At 43.3% G+C, this 18,052-nt stretch overlaps 1 protein-coding gene across 3 annotated transcripts in view; it reads right to left on the bottom strand.

Annotated features, from left to right (window-relative positions):
- The window catches only part of LOC140190674 (unconventional myosin-XVIIIb-like), a 462,061-nt gene that overhangs the window by 115,470 nt on the left and 328,539 nt on the right, over positions 1-18,052 (bottom strand). For all 3 annotated transcript variants that reach the window (XM_072247443.1, XM_072247444.1, XM_072247445.1), the window contains 4 exons: positions 16,876-17,000; positions 14,093-14,247; positions 13,182-13,305; positions 11,004-11,204 (listed from right to left, as the gene is read on the bottom strand). In XM_072247443.1, coding sequence (XP_072103544.1) covers positions 11,004-11,204; positions 13,182-13,305; positions 14,093-14,247; positions 16,876-17,000 — 605 coding nt within the window. The remainder of the gene's footprint in view (positions 1-11,003; positions 11,205-13,181; positions 13,306-14,092; positions 14,248-16,875; positions 17,001-18,052) is intronic.

Raw genomic sequence — 18,052 nt, 5'->3', positions numbered from 1 at the left:
CATCCCCGACATGCCGTTCACCTCCCATTCATCCTCTGACCTGGCATTGACCTCCCATTCATCCCCTGACATGGCATTGACCTCCCATTCATCCCCTGACATGCTGTTCTCCTCCCATTCATCCCCTGACATGGGAGCTGATCTCCCATTCATTCCCGACATGCTGTTCACCTCCCATTCATCCCCTGACATGGGAGCTGATCTCCCATTCATCCCCTGACCTGGCATTCACCTCCCACTCATCCTTTGACATGCCGTTCACCTCCCATTCATCCCCTAGGAACAGAGTTTAAGGTTAGTTTCAACATCTCACCCTCAGACCCAAAAGCATTAAACATTATGCAGACATCATCACCTCACTGTTTGTAACAGAAAACACAGTGACTGAACTACACTGTCCAGTCTTTTGCCACTGGACAAAGTAAACCTATTAAATCTGCTATACAAATGCAGATTATGTTTTGTTTTCTCACACACAGTAACTGGGCTCCTCAAAGAAACTCCGCCCGTCCCAAAAGGATAGGCTCACAGCTAATGAACCTAATTTAATTTTTTGAACAGCAGATGAGGAACATCAGTGTATTTCAGGCAGAACCCATTCAATAAACTTCCACATTAAAGGCCATTAGTTAAGATTAAACTCGCGGGAACTGGAGGGAAATTGTTAATGTAGTTAGGAGATTGGTTCAGCAATAAAAGGACAGAGGGTGGGAAGAGTAGGTTTCTAACAAATGAGGAAGGTATTTTGATTTCCCACCTGGATCAACTGTAGAGTCTCAATTACTCACAATAAGCATTAATGATTTAGATAACACAATGAAGATCACAATTGCAGGTCTACAATGACAAAATGATTGATGGAGGATGATGCAGTGTGGTGGAAAGCATCTAATTACAGAAAGGCATTGATAGATTATATGAAGTGGTAACATGGTGCAGATAGAATCTGTTACTGTCTGAAGTCATCCACTATAACCAAAAGGAAGAAAGACCTAGATATTATTTAAATGCCATGGTAACGCAAAGGTTAGCTAGATGCTATTACAATTCAGGGTATTGGAGTCTGGAGTTCATTTCCTGCACCATCTATAAGGAGCTTGTAAATTCACAAGATCACAAGACGAAGGAGCGGAAGTAGGCCATTCAACCCATCGAGTCTGCTCTGCCACTCAACCAGGAGCTAAACTATTCTCCCATCTAGTTCCAATTACGGCTTTTTCCCCATATCCCTTGATACCCTGACTAATTAGATACCTATCAATCTCCTCCTTAAACACCCTCAATGATCGGGCCTCCACAGCTGTATGTGGCAACGAATTCCTCAAATCCACAACCCTCTGGCTAAAAAAAAATTCTCCTCATCTCTGTTTTACATGGGTACCCTCTAATTCTAAGACTGTGGTCTCTTGTCCTGGACTCACCCACCAAAGGAAACAGCCTTTCCACATCTACTCTGTCCAACCCTTTCAACATTCAAAATATTTCTATGAGATCCCCTCTCATTCTTCTATACACTAATGAATACAGTCCAACAGCCGACAAATGCTCCTCATATGTTAGCCCCTGCATTCCAGGAATCATCCTCGTAAATCTTCTCTGAACTGTCTCCAACATCAGACCATCCCTTCTAAGATAGGGGGCCCAAAACTGCACACAGTATTTCAAATGAGATCACACTAATATCCCATAGAGCCTCATCAACACCTCCCTACTCTTATACACTATTCCTCTTGAAATGAATGCCAACATAGCATTCGCTTTCCTTACTGCCGATCCAACCTGGTGGTTAACCTTTAGGATATCCTGCACGAGGACCCCCAGGTCCCTTTGCACTTCTGATTTTTGAATTTTCTCCCCATCTAAATAATAATCTGCCCGATTATTTCTTCTTTCAAAATGTACAACCGTGCATTTCTCAACATTGTATCTCATCTGTCATTTCTTTGCCCACTCTCTTAAACTGACCAAGTCTCTCTGCAACCTTTCCGTTTCCTCAACACTTCCTGCTCCTCCACCTATCTTGGTGTCATCCACAAACTTAGCCACAAAACCATTTAATCCATAATCTAATTTATCGGTATACATTGTAAAAAGAAGTGGCCCCAACACCGACCCCTGCGGAACACCACTAGTAACCAGCAACCAATCAGAATAGGATCCCTTTATTCCCACCCTTTACTTTCCGCTTATCAGCCAATGCTCCACCCATTCCAATATCTTTCCTGTAATTCTATGGGCTCTCATCTTATTAAGCAGCCTCTTATGCGGCACCTTATCGAAGGCCTTTTGAAAATTCAAATACTGTACACAACATCCACAGCCTCTCACTTATCAATCTTATTTGAGATTACCTCAAAAAATTCCAATAGGTTGGTGAGGCAGGACCTTCCCTTCATGAAACCATACTGGCTTGGGCCTATCTTGTCATGCACCTCGAGGTTTCATAACCTTATCCTTGAGGATCGACTCCAATAACTTTCCAACTACCGATGTCAGACTAATAGGTCTGTAATTTTCTCTTTGCTGCCTCCTCCTTTCTTAAACAGCGGAACTACATTTGCGACCTTCCAGTCCTCCGGAACCATGCCAGAGTCTATTGATTTCTGGAAGATCATTTCCAATGCCTCCACAATCTCCAAAGCCACCTCCTTCAGAACCCATGGGTGCACCTTATCCGGTCCGGGAGACTTATCTATTCTTAGTCCATTTAGCTTCCCAAGCACTTTCTTTCTAGTAATCTTGACTGTAGCTAATTCTATTCCCCGATACCTCTGGCTATCAGGTATGTTGCTAATGTCTTTCACTGTGAAGACTGATGCAAGACTCATTCAGTTCCTCCGCCATCTCTTTGTTACCCATTATAATTACTCCAGCATCATTTTCTATCGGTCCTATAATCTACCCGTGTCACTTTTTTACTCTTCATATATTTAAAAAAACTCTTAGAATCCTTTTTTATGTTAATCGCCAACTTCCTTTCATAATTCATCTTTTCTTTCCTAATGACTTTTTTAGTTTCCTACTGTAAGTTTTTAAAAGTCTTCCAGTCGTCATTTTCCCCGCTAATTTTTGCTTCCTTGTACGCCGTCTCTTTTGCTTTTATTTTAGCCTTAACCTCTCTCGTTAGCCATATTTGTGCCATTTTTCCATTCATGATTTTCTTTTTTCTTGGAATGTATTTTTCCTGCACTTTCCTTATTTCTTGTAGGAATTTCATCCAATTCTGCTCTACCGTCCCTCGATCTAGCTTACTTTTCCAATCGGTTTGGGCCAGTTCCTCTCTCATACCACCATAATTTCCTTTGTTCCACTGAAATATCAATACACCTGATACCAGCTTCTTTTCAAATTTGAAACTGAACTCAATCATATTATGATCACTCCTTCCAAGGGGTTCCATTACCTCCCGCTCCCTAATTGCCTCAGGTTCGTTACACAGCACTCAATCCAAAACAGCCAATCCCCCGGTGAGCTTATGGACAAGCTGCTCCAAAAAGCCAACCTGTAGACATTCTACAAACTCCCTCTCCTGAGATCCAGTACCTTCCTGACTTTCCCAATCCACTTTCATATTAAAATCCCCCATAATTATCTTGACATTGTCCTTCTGACATGCTTTTTCTATTTCCAGCTGTAACTTTCAGTCCACATCCCAGCTGCTGTTTAGAGGCCTGTATTATAACTGCTATTAATGTCTTTTTACCCTTGCCATTTCTTAACTCGACCCATAAGGATTCTACCTCTTCTGATCCTATGTCCCTTCTTTCTAGTGATTTGATATTGTTACTTACCATCAGGGCCACGCCACCCCCTTTACCTACCTTCCTATCTTTCCTATACACTGTATATCCTTGGAAATTCAGCTCCCAATCACATCCATCATTTTGCTATTACTCAGTGATGGCCACAATGTCATATCTTTTATCTGTAGCTGTACAACAAGGTCATTCACTTCATTTCTAATGCTGCGTGCATTTAAGTACAGTACATTTAGATCAGTATCTGTTACTGACTTTGCTATATTTCTATCGCACAGCAAATTATCCTGTCTATTCACCTGCCTGTCCTTCTTGCCATCTTTGCTGCACAGTATCTTTGATTTATTTCTATCTTCCCCTTCCTTGACCCTAACACCCTGGTTTCCTTCCCCCTGCCAACTCAGTTTAAACTCTCCCTAAGTTATCCCTGTGATAGCTTGGGTTTCATCCTGGTGCTCCAGTTTTCTCCCACAGTCCATAGAAGTACTGGTTGGTAGGTTAATTGGACATTGTTAATTGTATTTGATCAGGCTAGCGTTAAACCAGTGGTTTGCTGGGCAGTGTCGCTCAGAAGGGCCTGTTCTGCGATGTATCTCTAAATTTAAAAAAAAATGAAATGTTGAAAGTATAGATATCATTTAAACAAGGTACATAGATCTCTGAAAAGTTGTCATGGAGTATAAAACCTACAAATTTTTCCCAGGGTACACATTAAGACCCTTGTCAACTGCTGTTAGAAGTTCATCATCTCAGTGTCAATTGTGCTTTGGTCAGACCAAACCAAGCTGCTCTTCCAGACTACGGAGATGTCTGCAGGTGCATGTTGCTGTTAGGCACATTCAAGCATGCAGGGTTTTATGCTGATGGGCATCAGTCAACACAAAGACTTCTGAGGAGGGACCACAGTTTTGGGGCTTGTCGCCCCTGGACACTGAGGAGCTGAGTCCTGTCAACAACCTGTCAAGTACTACATGGGACATGAGACATAGATAAAGTGAATAGCCGCAGTCCTCTCCCCAGGGTAGGGGAGTCCAAAGTGAGAGGGCTTAGGTTTAAAATGAGAGGTGAAAGTTGCAAAAGGGAGCTGAGGAGCAACGTTTTCCACACAAAGGGTGGTGGAAGTATGGAACAAGCTGCCAGTTGAAATGCTGGAAGCGAGAGCTGTTTAACAGACATTTGGAGAGGTACATGGATAGAAAATACTTAGAGGGGTACGAGCCAAACCCAAGCAAATAGGACTAACTTAGGCCACTGGGTTGGCATGGATGAGTTAGGCCAAATGATCTGTTTTCTGTGCTTTGTACATGTACTTCCTTCTGCCGAGCCAAATTATAAAAAATGTATTATTCTGATGTATAGTGAACAGAGGAAAGGATGTGTACTGAATGTGATTCCTCTGTAATAAGAGGCATTGGTAATGGATAGCAAGCACCTTTCTTCCACAACAGTAATAGCTAACAGGTGGGGGCCTTTTTAATGCGATTGGAGCAATGTATGGGAGGGAACACGTCAGAAATAGGTTCATTTACACACAGGTGCATTGCTAGAGTGGAGGTAGAGGCAGATACATTAGGAATACTTAAACTCTTAGATAGGGACATGAATGATAGAAAAATGGAGGGCTATGTGGGAGGGAGGGGTTAGATTGAACTTGGAGTGAGTAGGTTCAAAGGTTGGCACTACATTATGGGCCAAAGGGCCTGTACAGTGCTGTACTGTTTGATATATTACTCTGATATTCACCGAATATCTGAAAAGATGTGTACTCAGTGTATGTCCTCTATGTATTGTTATGAATAAAGTTAATTTTTAAATTAAAAATAATAACTGAAAAGATTTATGGGATCCTACACCTTATAATTGGAAGGGTAGAACATAAGGGAGGAGGTAGAACACCTTGGTCCTGGTTTGAATTCATTGGATGCTTCGTACCACAGGGCACTCACTGCATCTCCCAAGGAGTTATCAGTTATAGGGGAGAAAAACACATTCACCCAAGCTCACTAGGCTTTTGGGGTTACATTATGTAGACTAGGTATGTATGCTCTTAATGGATGACTTATTTGAGAGGTTTAGTATTTTGAAAGGATTTGACAGAGGAATAGAAAAGACTTTTCCATCGTATCAGATAAAATCTAAAGATTTTCGAGAGGGTTACAGAAATGTGAGACTGGGATGGTTCCAGCAATGAGAATGTTTTAGTTCTGTGGGTAGACTGAAAAAGTTGGTAAGTCCTTCTTGGAAAAGTGGATGTCAAGAGGTAATTAAGATTATGGCGTCAACTGAATAGATAGGTTGGATCTGTTCCCATTGGTGGAAAGGTACATTGGGTGTATTCTTATCTAACTCATTAGTAAATATTACGAAAAGCAAAAGATCATGATAATAGTCTCCAATAGGTTATGGAAGTGATCATGCCCAGTTAGTTCAATGCCATTAACTATCCATTCAGCTGCTGCAGGAGCTCAAGCATACATTCCCCAGCACTTGCTGAATGGTGGAATTGGCCAAATGACAAAGGAAAATCTTTTATATACAGGGATTGATGAGGCTCTGAAAGCACTGGCCAGACAGTATTGGAATAGATTCAATTCGATAACATTAAAATATACTGTAAGTGTACGGGGAGATGGAGTAGGACTTGTGGAACTTACTTTGCACAGAGCCAACAATGCTCCAATGGGCTAATTGGCCTAATTTCATACTGCAATCACAGGACAAAGTAAAATCAGACCCAAGCCTCTCAGGAAAGAAGTGAAGAGATTTTTCTTCAGTGCAAAGGTGGCAGGAGTGTGGAACTATCATCTAGAGAAATCAGTGTTGGCTTGATATTTAATGTTTGCTTATTTAAGTATGTATGCATGTATTTATCTTTCTCTTTCATTTTGTATTTGCACCGTTTGTTGTCTTTTGCACACCGGCCGACAGTTCTGTTGGTGTGGTCTTTCATTGATTATTTTATGGTTATTGGATTTATTGATTATGCCCGCAAGAAAATGACTCTCAGGGTTGTATATGATGACATATATGTACTTGGATAATAAATTTACTTTGGACATGTCTTAACAACTAAAATTCATCTTGTTGAAAGATGGAACAGATAAAAGGGCTGAATTGCCGTCTCCTAGTATGTTTTATCCTATTGAAAGGAACAGAAAGGTGTACCTAACCGCTGGTAAGTTTTATTAAAATAGTATTACAAATTTTAATCGTGCAGAGCATGAGAAAGGGCAGATAATAGTGCCAGATAATAGATAATAATTCCTCTCAGCAGACTTTCAGAAATATTATCAGGATACAAACAGGAGTAGGATAAACTAGGTGCCTTCCAGATAGTCGTGGACAAATCACCACACGCTGTCTTTATATTTGCCGTAAGATGTGTTATTTGTGGACCAGGGTAATCGTCTACAACGTAGACAGCCTAGCTCTAAAAGCAATGTGTCAGTCATATTATTCAGCACCTCTGAAAATTAATCTGGTTCTATATTATCTATCCTCAGTGAAAGCGTATTTCTTCAATGTTATGGTTCTGGAAGTTCAAAGAGTTTCAGCCAGGTGTAGAAATCATTTAATTGCTCTTTTCATGACATCTTAACAAGGATCCCTCCCAGCACACATTGACAATGCAGGTCTCGACAGCTTGCTCTCTCAAGGTCTCTCATCTGCTTCAACATGCGTTGCAGACAATGAACGCTGGGTTGGGAGAATATTGATCAGTAGTGACCCAATTTCGAGAAACCATTCATTGACAGCAAATGCGTTGTTGTACAATTGTAAGAACTTGTACAACCATAATGCAGGCACATAAAATACAGCCAGTAAAAGCTTTTATTTTAACCATATGTTTCTCCTCACTTTAGAAATGGGTTTAAGATCACGATAACAACCCCCAGAAGGTTATATAGGTGAGTGTCTAAGCAAATCAGTGGTTATCGACAGTCCATTCAGCCAACAAAGCAACCCAAGCAAATCTCAGCCATACATTTCCCAGCATCACCTACTCAAATCCAGGCTCTGGACACAGCAGGAGGTGTGGCAAAGTAGTGTGTGATGTCTCAAGCAGATAGTCCTATTAAGACCATATGACACAGAAGCAGAATTAGGCTATTCAACCCATCGAGTCTGCTCTGCTATTTGATCATGACTGATTTATTTTCCCTCTCAACCCCATCCTCCTGTCTTCTTCCTATAACTTTGGCACCTTCACTAATCAAGAACATATCAAACTCTACTTCAAATATACCCAACGACTTGGCTTCCACAGCTGTCTGTGGCAATAAATTCCACAGATTCACCACCCTCTGGCTAAAGAAATCCCTCCTCATCTCTGATCTAAAAGAAAATCTTTCTATCCTAAACACAAAAGATTATGCAGATGTTGGAAATCCAGAGCAACACACACAAAATGTGGAAGGAACTCAGTAGGCCAAGCAGCATCTACGGAGAGGAATAAACAGTCAACGTTTTGGTGTGAGAGCCTTCGTCAGGAGTTAGGATGCTCCCTGTCCTGCTGAGTTCCTACAGCATTTTGTGTGCATTGCTCTCTCTACTGAGGATGTGCCCTTTGGACTGCTTACGATAACCAAATAATCTGAGGAAGAACACAGAGAGGAATTATTTGCTCTGCTGGGAGTCCAGAATGAAGGGTACTTTCTCCTTAATTTATAACTAGGACATTCACCAATGGTATTGGGGAATAGTTCTTATCAATAGAAGTGCAATGTTCTTTCCCTCAAAACACAATAAACTGAAACCAACAGGTGTTTGTTAGCCAAGGGAATTAATGACCAGGGAAGCAAAACAGAAGTACAGGGTGGCATGGTAGCGTAGTGGTTAGCATAACGCTATTACAGGTCTAGCGACCCAGATTCAATTCCCGCCACTCTCTGTACAGAGTTTGTACGTTTTCCACCGTGACTGTGTGGGTTTCTTCCAGATGTTCCCACATTCCAAAGGCTCATAGGATAATTGATCCCATGGGTGTAATTGGGTGGTGAGGGTTTGTTGGGCCGGAAGGGCCTGTTATCGTGATACATCACTAAATAAAAAATAAAGGGCAGCCATAATAAGTCTGAATGTTGGAATAGGCTGGAGGGGACGGATAACTTCCTCTTGCCACCATATTCTTACGTGCTTTTAACCTTCTTGCAAAGTCAGGGCTGTCATAAGCATAAGCAAATGCTTTGAGAGGCTGGTCAAAGACTACATCTGCAGCTTGCTACCACCCACACTGGAACCCCTACGATTTGCCTACCCACACAACTGATTGACAGATGACGCAATAGCCACAGCCCTACACACCGTCCTTACACATCTGGAGAAGGATGCTTAATGTGAGAAGCTGTTCTAGGGCCACAGTTCAGCATTCAACGTCATAATACCCCCTAGGCTAGACAAGAAGCTCAGAGACCTTGGCCTGCTCCCTGCATTGTGCTGTTGGATCCTGGACTTCCTGTCGGATGGTAAGAGTGGGCTCCCTCACTTCTGCCCCTCTGACCCTCATCTCAGGAGCCCCAGGGCTGTGTCCTGAGCCCCATCCTCTACTCCCCATATGCCCACAGTTGTGTTGCCATGCATGGCTCCAATCTTCCGATCAAATTTGCAGATGACACAACGTTGATAAGCCTTATTTCCAACAAGGATGAGACAGCTTACTGAGGAGAAGTCAATGCCCTGACACAGTGATGTTAAGAAAACAACCTCTCCCTTTGAAAAAATGGAGCTGATTGTGGATTACAGGAGGAATGGAGACAGACTAACCCCTATTGACATCAATGGGCATGTAGTTGAGAGGGTGAGTAGTTTCAATTTCCTCGGTATACACATCACTGAGGCTCTCACCTGGACTGTACATAGCAGCACCTCTTTCACCTCAGGTGGCTGAAGAAGTTCGGCATGAGTCCGCAGATCCTCAGAACTTTCTACAAGGGTACATTAGAGAGCATCCTGACTGGCTGTATCACTGCCTGGTACGGGAACTGTAATTCCCTCAATCACGCGGCACTACAGAGAATGGTGCGGACAGCCCAGCACATCTGTGTATGTGAAATTTCCTCTATTCGGGATATTTACAGCAGCAGGTGCATAAAAAGGATCCGAAGCATTATCAGGGATTCCAGCCACAAACTGTTTCAGCTGCTACCGTCTGGCAAACAGAACCGCAGCAATAAGGCCAGGATCAACAGGCTCCGGGACAGCTTCTTTCACCAGGCCATCAGATTGATCAATGCACATTGATCTGATTGCATATCTAACTGTACATACATGTATACAATCTTAGTGTTTGGGTAATATCCTCCCACATTTCCCTTCCTTATTGCTTGTACATTGTAACAGAGATGCAACATTAAGATTTTTACTCCCTCATGCTGTTGGATGGATGTAAGAAATAAAATTCTAAATCTAAACTGAATAAGGACATGGGAGCAACAGCAAGCCATTCAATCTCTCAGCCTGTTCTGCCATTTGAGCTTATAATAGCCAATATGCATCTCAATTCTGCTTCTCTGATTATTGCAAAAGGTCCTTGAGAGGCAATTAAAGCGGGATTTACTGTTGAAGATCACAGGGCATGGGTAGGTGAGGCTGCGTGATGTTAGTTCACAGATTAATCACAGTCTCATTGAATAGCAGATTGATTGATGGAGGATAAAATACCGATATTACAGTGCGCGTGGGGCAATTGTCACATCCTGGCTGATGTGCTCTTGCACATGAATACAAGAGCAGGGAGGGAGGTTATGTGTGAACTTTATAAACCATTAGTTAGACCTTGCTCAGAGTATTACATGCATTTCTGGTCACCACACTGGAGGAAAGATGTGAAAGCACTAGTCATAGTCATAGTCATGGTCATACTTTATTGATCCTGGGGGAAATTGGTTTTTGAGTGTAGAGGAGAATCTTCCGAATGAAGCTGAATTTCCTTGTGATTAATTCTTAGCTTTGGCTAATTCATGGGAAGAATATACTAACTCCTAACAGATAACATGGGAATTGGCGCTATAATGCGTTACTATATGACTGACATAAAATAAAACTAATCTTTAATCTCATCCCTTGTGCCGGTCTCCAGTTGACTAACAATTGCAGAATGATGTATCTATGCCATGAACAGGGAGGCAGTGAAGCCCTGTTTGTGATGTTCTCTAAGACTAGAGACACTTCGTCGCTTACATTTGGGTTGGGAAAGGAAAGCTGGCTTGGCGGCTGTGGATGCTGCCTAGCCAGATGCTGGCTGACCTGTTCTAGTTGTTCAATGCTTCCCACTTGTTCACTCATCTCTTTACTCTGCTTCTTTGTTGTAGCCTCAAGATGACGAAGCTGCTTCTTCATCTGCGCCACGGTCTCCTTGTCCTGGGGCTCACAGGATGTGAGGTCACTCAGTTCAGCCTTCAGCTCTGCTATCTGCTGCTTTAACATAGTGGCTTCAGATTCTTTTTCCTGTCAAACAAGGTAGAGAGGAAATCACAGTCACTCATTTTGTGATTTCAGTGTCAGACTAGAGTGGCAGGAACAGCAAAGTCAATGTCACCCCCAAACCATGCAAGTGTCCCATGACTGAAAGCATGCACAATGGATCTGCTGAACCAAGGTACCACAAATGAATTTGAAGGTAGACTACAAGGTCATGGGTGCACCATAAGGCTGTGTATCATACAGGGGTGTTGATGGCGGACCCAAAAGCAAGACAACACAGACACTGAAGTACTAGGAACAGGACAAGGAACTTGGAACTAGGAGCCTGGGCTAGGACTCCGAGCCAGAGACTGGGCAGGGACCCGGAACCTGGGTCTTGACTGGGGCTCGGACTCTGGATCTAGGCAAGGACAAGATGTGGCTACGGCACCGGATGTGGCTAGGCTACAGGACTGGACGTGGAACTCCTGCACAGGACGAGGCACATGGACAGGACGAGAACACAAAACCTTGACTTGGACAGGACGAGGTTCTTGAACTAGGCTTGGACTAGACAAGGTACTTGGACGTGGCTTGGACTGGACGAGGTACTTGGACGTGGCTTGGACTGGACGAGGGAACTCCAGCACAGGATGAGGAACTCCAGCACAGGATGCCGCTCTTGGACTAGGTTTGGCTTGGCTCTTGGACTTGGCTTCGTTAGGCTCTTGGGTACGGAGTTGGGACTTCTTGGCTTGCCGCCGGGACCCTTTCTAGGACGCAGGGCCAGGATGACTGCTGAGGATACTTTCCGAGGTGATTGCCAAGGATACTTGCCGAGGTAAACTGCCGAGGGAAACTGTCAGGGATTCAGATGGGGAGGGGAAGGTAACAGTCCAGCAGGGAATCCTTGGTTTGCAGAGGTATTTATGTGGCAGCCCAAAATGAGAATCAGGTGCCTCAATTAAGGCACCCAAAGGAACAAGGGAAAACAGGAAAACCCGGAATAAGGATCGATGAACCTGACTGTGAAATGGAATGAGGAGTTCACGGACCGGACCATGAACCTGTGTGCTTAGTCCTCTGCTCTACCCGCTTTATACTTATGACTGAGACCAACCACAGCTCCAATGACAGATTTAAGATTTCCAATGACACCATTGTTGTTGGGCAAGTCAAAGGTGGTGGCGAGTCAGCATATAGGAGGGAGATTAAAAATTTGGCTGAGTGGTACCACGGCAAAACCTCTCGACTCAATGTCAGCAAGTCCAAGGAGATGATTATTGATTTAAGGAGAAGGAAACCAGAAGTCCATGAGCCAATCCTCATCAAGATGTCAGAGGAGGAGAGGAATTTTATGGTGTCATTATTTCAGAGGATCTGTCCTGGGTCAGCATGCAGGTGCCATTACAAAGAAAACATGGGAACGCCTCTATTTTCTTAGAAGTTTGCGAAGATTCAGCATGTCATCTAAAATGTTGATGAAAGTCCATAGAGGTATGGTGGAGAGTACATTGATAGGTTCCATCATGGCCTTGTATGGAAGCACCAATGCTGTTAAACAGAAAGGCCTACAAAAAGAAATGGATACATCACGGGTAAAGCCATCCCCACTATTGAGCACCTCTATGCGGAGCGCTGTCACAGGAAAGCAACATCCATTATCACAGGCATTCTTTCTTCTCACTGCTACCATTAGGAAGAAGGTACAAGAGCCTTAGGACCTGCATCACCAGGTTCAGGAAATTACGGCTCAATCATCAGGCTCCTGAACCAGAGGGGATAACTTCACTCAGTGTACTAGAACAGTGTAAATACCCTGAAGTGCCATGTACTAGAACATTGTAAGGAGTTCAGTATACTAGAACATTTTAAATACCTTGAAGTTCAGTGTACTAGAACATTGTAAATACATTCTAGTTCAGCATACTCCAACATTGTAAATACATTCTAGTTCAGCATACTCCAACGTTGTAAATAATTGAAGTTCAGTGTACTAGAGCATTATAAACTGGGTTTCACCTTTATGTCCTGCTGCGACCGGTAAAGTTCTGCCCTCAAAGTGTGACTTTCCTGTGATATCTTCTGACGAAGGCTCTTCTCAAAGGCTGCCTTGCCAAGGGCTTGAGCCAGCTCCATATCAAACCTGAGCAGAGAGGATGAAACAGAAATGCAATTAAGATAGCAACACATCCTGTGTAAACTTTACTCTGAATGAGATAGTGAAAAGGACCAGACCTGGTAAAATCAGTCAAGTTTAACGTCAAAATAGAAAATACAGTATCTTTCCCAGAAAGTCACCATTTTCAATGAACTGAAGGCCCATTGACCAGAAACCAAACTAGAGCAGCACACAAGTACCCTGGTTACTAAAGAGGGGTATAATGAAACAGATATTTTATTACTAAAGCAGGTGATGGAAACATAAAGAAGGCATGCCAGCATTTCTACTTCATTAGAACTTTGAGATTTGGTACGTCACTGAAGACTCTAGCAAATTTCTATGCAGAAGATTCTAACTGGCATGGAGACTCCAATGCAGAGGATGGAGACTCCAATGCAGAGGATGGAGATTCCAATGCAGAGGATGGAGACTCCAATACAGAGGATGGAGACTCCAATACAGAGGTTGGAGACTCCAATACAGAGGATGGAGATTCCAGTGCAGAGGATCGCGACTCCAATGCAGAGTATCGACACTCCAATGCAAACTTACCTTCACTAAGCAATGATTTTGAAAGGCCAATTAACCCGCCAGCATATCTTTGAGATCGGAGAGGAGAGTGAAGCACCTGACAAAGTTCACAGGGGGAATGTTAAAACTGGAGACAGACAGCACCAGGGATCAGAATCAAACCAAGTTCCCTGGAGCTGTTAGGCAGTATCACTAATACATATTAGAAGAACCTGCTATCTGGAGAGCCCAGACAAACCTTCTTTGCTTCTTCTCCAGCTCATGATTGCGACTTTGCTGACCTTCCATCAACACCTTGGTGTCCTCCAAGTCCGTAGACAACTGCTTTCCTTTCCTCCTGAGCTGCTGAACTTCCTGCTTGGCATGCTCATAATTTCGCTGGAGGTCTGAAAGCTGAGAAACAAAATAACGTAAGTTGCAGGCGCAGTAACTCGAGCCAATTCCACCATTCCAGAAGCTCATGGTCGATCTGATCTGGAACTCATTTCCACTTTCCTGTCTGGAATCCAGTTCAAAATTGTACTTATTTCAGACATGAATTCACACGGAGATGGTCAGCAGTCTGAGAACTTAAAACATGGAGAAGTACAGCAGAGGATTGGATCCTTCAGCCATATTAATAGTATCAAACTAATTAATTAAAGACCTAACTAAACTAATCCATTCTCTGCACAATGTCCATGTCCTTCCATTCTCTACACATTCATGTGCCTAAGAACCCCCTAAACACCCTTTTGTATTTGTCTCCACGAGCATCCCTGACAACACATTCCAGGCATCCATCACGCTGTGCACAACAAAACTTGCCCCACACCCCTTCTTTGAACTCTCCAGCTCTCGTCCGGAATGCATTCTCTCTAGAATTAGATATTTCAACCCTGGGTGAAACATAATAGACTCCCAAAACTCTGCAATTTCTGAGAGAAGAAACTCTGGCCTATGTTTTATTAACAAGAGAAAATCTGCAGATGCTGGAAATCCAAGCAACACACACAAATGCTGGAGGAACTCAGCAGGCTTGGCCACGTCTAGGAAAAGAGTACAGTCAATGTTTTGGTCCGAAACGTCAACTGTGGTCTTTTCCTAGATGCTGCCTGGCCTGTTAACTTCCTGCAGCATTTTGTGTGTGTTGCTCCTATGTTTTGTTCTCAAGTATCCAACGCCTTGCCACACTGCCTCTGGTGGAGCACACCTGACTGATTCCTCTCTGGGTGGCTGTAAACAGGCAGCCCCACAACTTGACGCCTTGTCCTTGCCATGACTGAGGCCACACTTCTCTTCCACCATCCACCAATAAATCAGTGAATCAGACTCGCAGCTTTCCACATTAACAATGTTCAACAGGATCTTCTGATCAGAAGAAAAGCAGTCTAATCGACTGCTGGAGACACTCCTCATTATGACAGAGACTGGATACTTCACTGTAACTTAAATCTACCACTGGACTTTTCGTGTCAAAATTTCTTCCTGGAAATGTCCTAGGCAGCCTATAAGTTCCTAGGTGTCAATATCTCAGATCCTATCCTGGGTCTAACATTTGGGTGCAACCACAAAGAAGGTGGGTTGGTGTCTTTACTTTCTGTGAAGCTTAAGGACGTTTGGCATGTCACTGAAGACTCTAACAAACTTCTGCAGGTGTACCATTGGAAGTATCCTCACTAGCTGTATTATTTATTTATATACACACATTCTTTCTCTCTCTCTCCTCTTTCTCCCTCTGTCCCTCCAACTATACCCCTTGCCCATTCTTTGGGTTTCTCCCCCCCCCCCCTTTTCCTTCTCCCTGGGCTTCCTGTCCCATGATCCTCTCATATCCCTTTTTGCCTATCACCTGTCCAGCTCTTGGCTCCATCCCTCCCCCTCCTGTCTTCTCCTATCATTTTGGATCTCCCCCTCCCCCTCCCACTTTCAGATCTCTTACTAGCTCTTTCTTCAGTTAGTCCTGATGAAGGGTCTCAGCCTGAAACGTCGACTGTACCTCTTCCTAGAGATGCTGCCTGGCCTGCTGCATTCACCAGCAACTTTGATGTATGTTGCCTGAATTTCCAGCATCTGCAGAATTCCTCGTGTTAGCTGTATCACAGCCTGGTATGGAAATTCCATTGCAGAAGTACATGGGCGAGTGGCGGATTTAGCTAGTTCTATCAGGCGTACAGCTCTCCCCACCAAAGACAGCTACAAGAAGCCATCCTCAGGGTGGAGGAGCAACACATTATATTCTGTCTGGGTAGCCTCCAATCTGATGGCACGAATATCCATTCCTCCTTCTGGCAAAAAAATCCCTTCCCCTCCGCTGTTCTATTCCCCACTCTGACTTTCTCACCTGCCCATCACCTCTCCCTGGGTCCCCTTCTCCTTCCCTTTCTCCAATGGTCCAATCTCCTCTCCTATCAGATTCCTTCCTCTCCAACCCCTTCCCTTTCCCACCTACCCGGCTTCACCTATGACCTTCTAGCTAGCCCCTTCCCACTTCCCCCGTCTTTTTATTCTGGTTGCTGAATTTATTTTGATTCCCTCTTCTCATTGCTGCCTTCAGGCAAGAGGTACAGTCCCGAATTTAAGATTCAACATCTATTTCCTCACTTCCACAGGCTCTTGAACTGAAAACATTAATACTACCTTGCACTATAGTCTTCCTCTCTTCCAGTCTTGTACTCATGTCATTATTTATTTTAGTTTATATTTTACACATGGACATTATATATAATTTATGCTAATTTAATTTTATGTTAACGTGTCTGATTTCATCTTGTAATGTAGGTGTTATTGTGGTAAGATACTAATTTTCACAACATTTCTACCCTGTGCATGTATGCCTCTGACAAAGATAAACTTGAACATGATCTTAAATGTTCCTAATACAATAAAGTGGATACCCATGCGTTTCTGACAGTGTATATGAAATAGTGAATCTTTTGACAAAACCTCACAATAGAAGATCAGATTGATGACAGGAGACCAGGAAAACCCTGGAGGATTTCCAGAACAATAATCTTTCCCGTCAAAATCCAGGCTCTTTACCTTTTGTTCCAGTTCCTGTCTGATCTGTAGCTCCGAATCTACCCTTTCCTCAAACATGCGGATCCTTTTCCGAAGGAACTCCATTTCCATCAACGTACAATCGCACTGCATTTTCCATTCTTCCTCTAACACAAGACATGTAACGTCAGAAGGCAAGTATTTGTGGAGTAGCAAATACAAGAAGAGATATTAATTATATCTGACATTATCAGGGCTTGCTAAACTAACACTTGGGCAGTGCGATAGCGTAAAGGTTAATGCAATTGCTTCACAGATCACTGATCGGTGTTCGATTCCCGCCACTGTCTCTCCGTCACTGTGTGGATCTCCTCCAGGTGCTACAGCTTTCCCCCACTTCCTAAAGACATACGATTAGGATTAGCGACCTGTGGGAATGCCACGTTGGTGCCAGGAGCATGGCAATACTTATGGGCTGTCCTCCCTCCCCAGCCATCCTTAGAGAGTGTTGGTCAATGTCAATGCCACAGAACAATCCATTTCACTGCAACTTTCAATGTTTTATGAGGCATATGATAAATATTGCTAATCTTTTAACTTTGGGCAAGTCATGAAGTTGAACCCGAGATATTTTGATGACTTAGGGGCGCATCAGCTGAGACTGGCCAGGGAAGGTTAGCTGGATCACTGTTTAAGCCTAACAGGTTCTCTCATATCCTACTGAGAGGGGAATCTGTCTCGCCCAACTGATCCAGTCCACTTGTCACTTGTGGTCTGTCTGTTGTGTAACCCTTCAGTCGATCACAATTAGAAATGAGCCAAATGCACAGCCTGCCCAATGTAGCCAATCAGTCTGAATTAGCAAGGAAAAATCATTTGACCACCTTTGCTCCAAACATTGCAAGTTTGCACACGTGGAAGTTCTATGGATTTATCTAAAGCATGGGTTGTTTGTACTGCATTTTTATAACAAGCAGTGCAGCAATGCTGGGTGAGGGAATCACAATACAGGATGCTCTGCTCACCCAGGGTACAAAATGCAGTCAACTCAAGATCAGAGTTTATTTAATCTTTTTGCTACTATCCTAAAGGAAGTATTGGAAAAAAATAACAGGGGCAGCAAGCTGGAATAAAAAGCAAAAGGTTTACCTCGCTCACTCTGGAAAACAGAACTTGCAATGGTCTGCACACTCCTAGCTTGCTAGTGATATCTCATCCT

The sequence above is a fragment of the Mobula birostris genome, chromosome 31 (genome assembly GCF_030028105.1).
Source record: "Mobula birostris isolate sMobBir1 chromosome 31, sMobBir1.hap1, whole genome shotgun sequence".
Classification (NCBI taxonomy): Eukaryota; Metazoa; Chordata; class Chondrichthyes; order Myliobatiformes; family Myliobatidae; genus Mobula; species Mobula birostris.
Note: the sequence above shows the minus strand (reverse complement) of the source record. Positions and strands in the feature narration are given on the sequence as shown.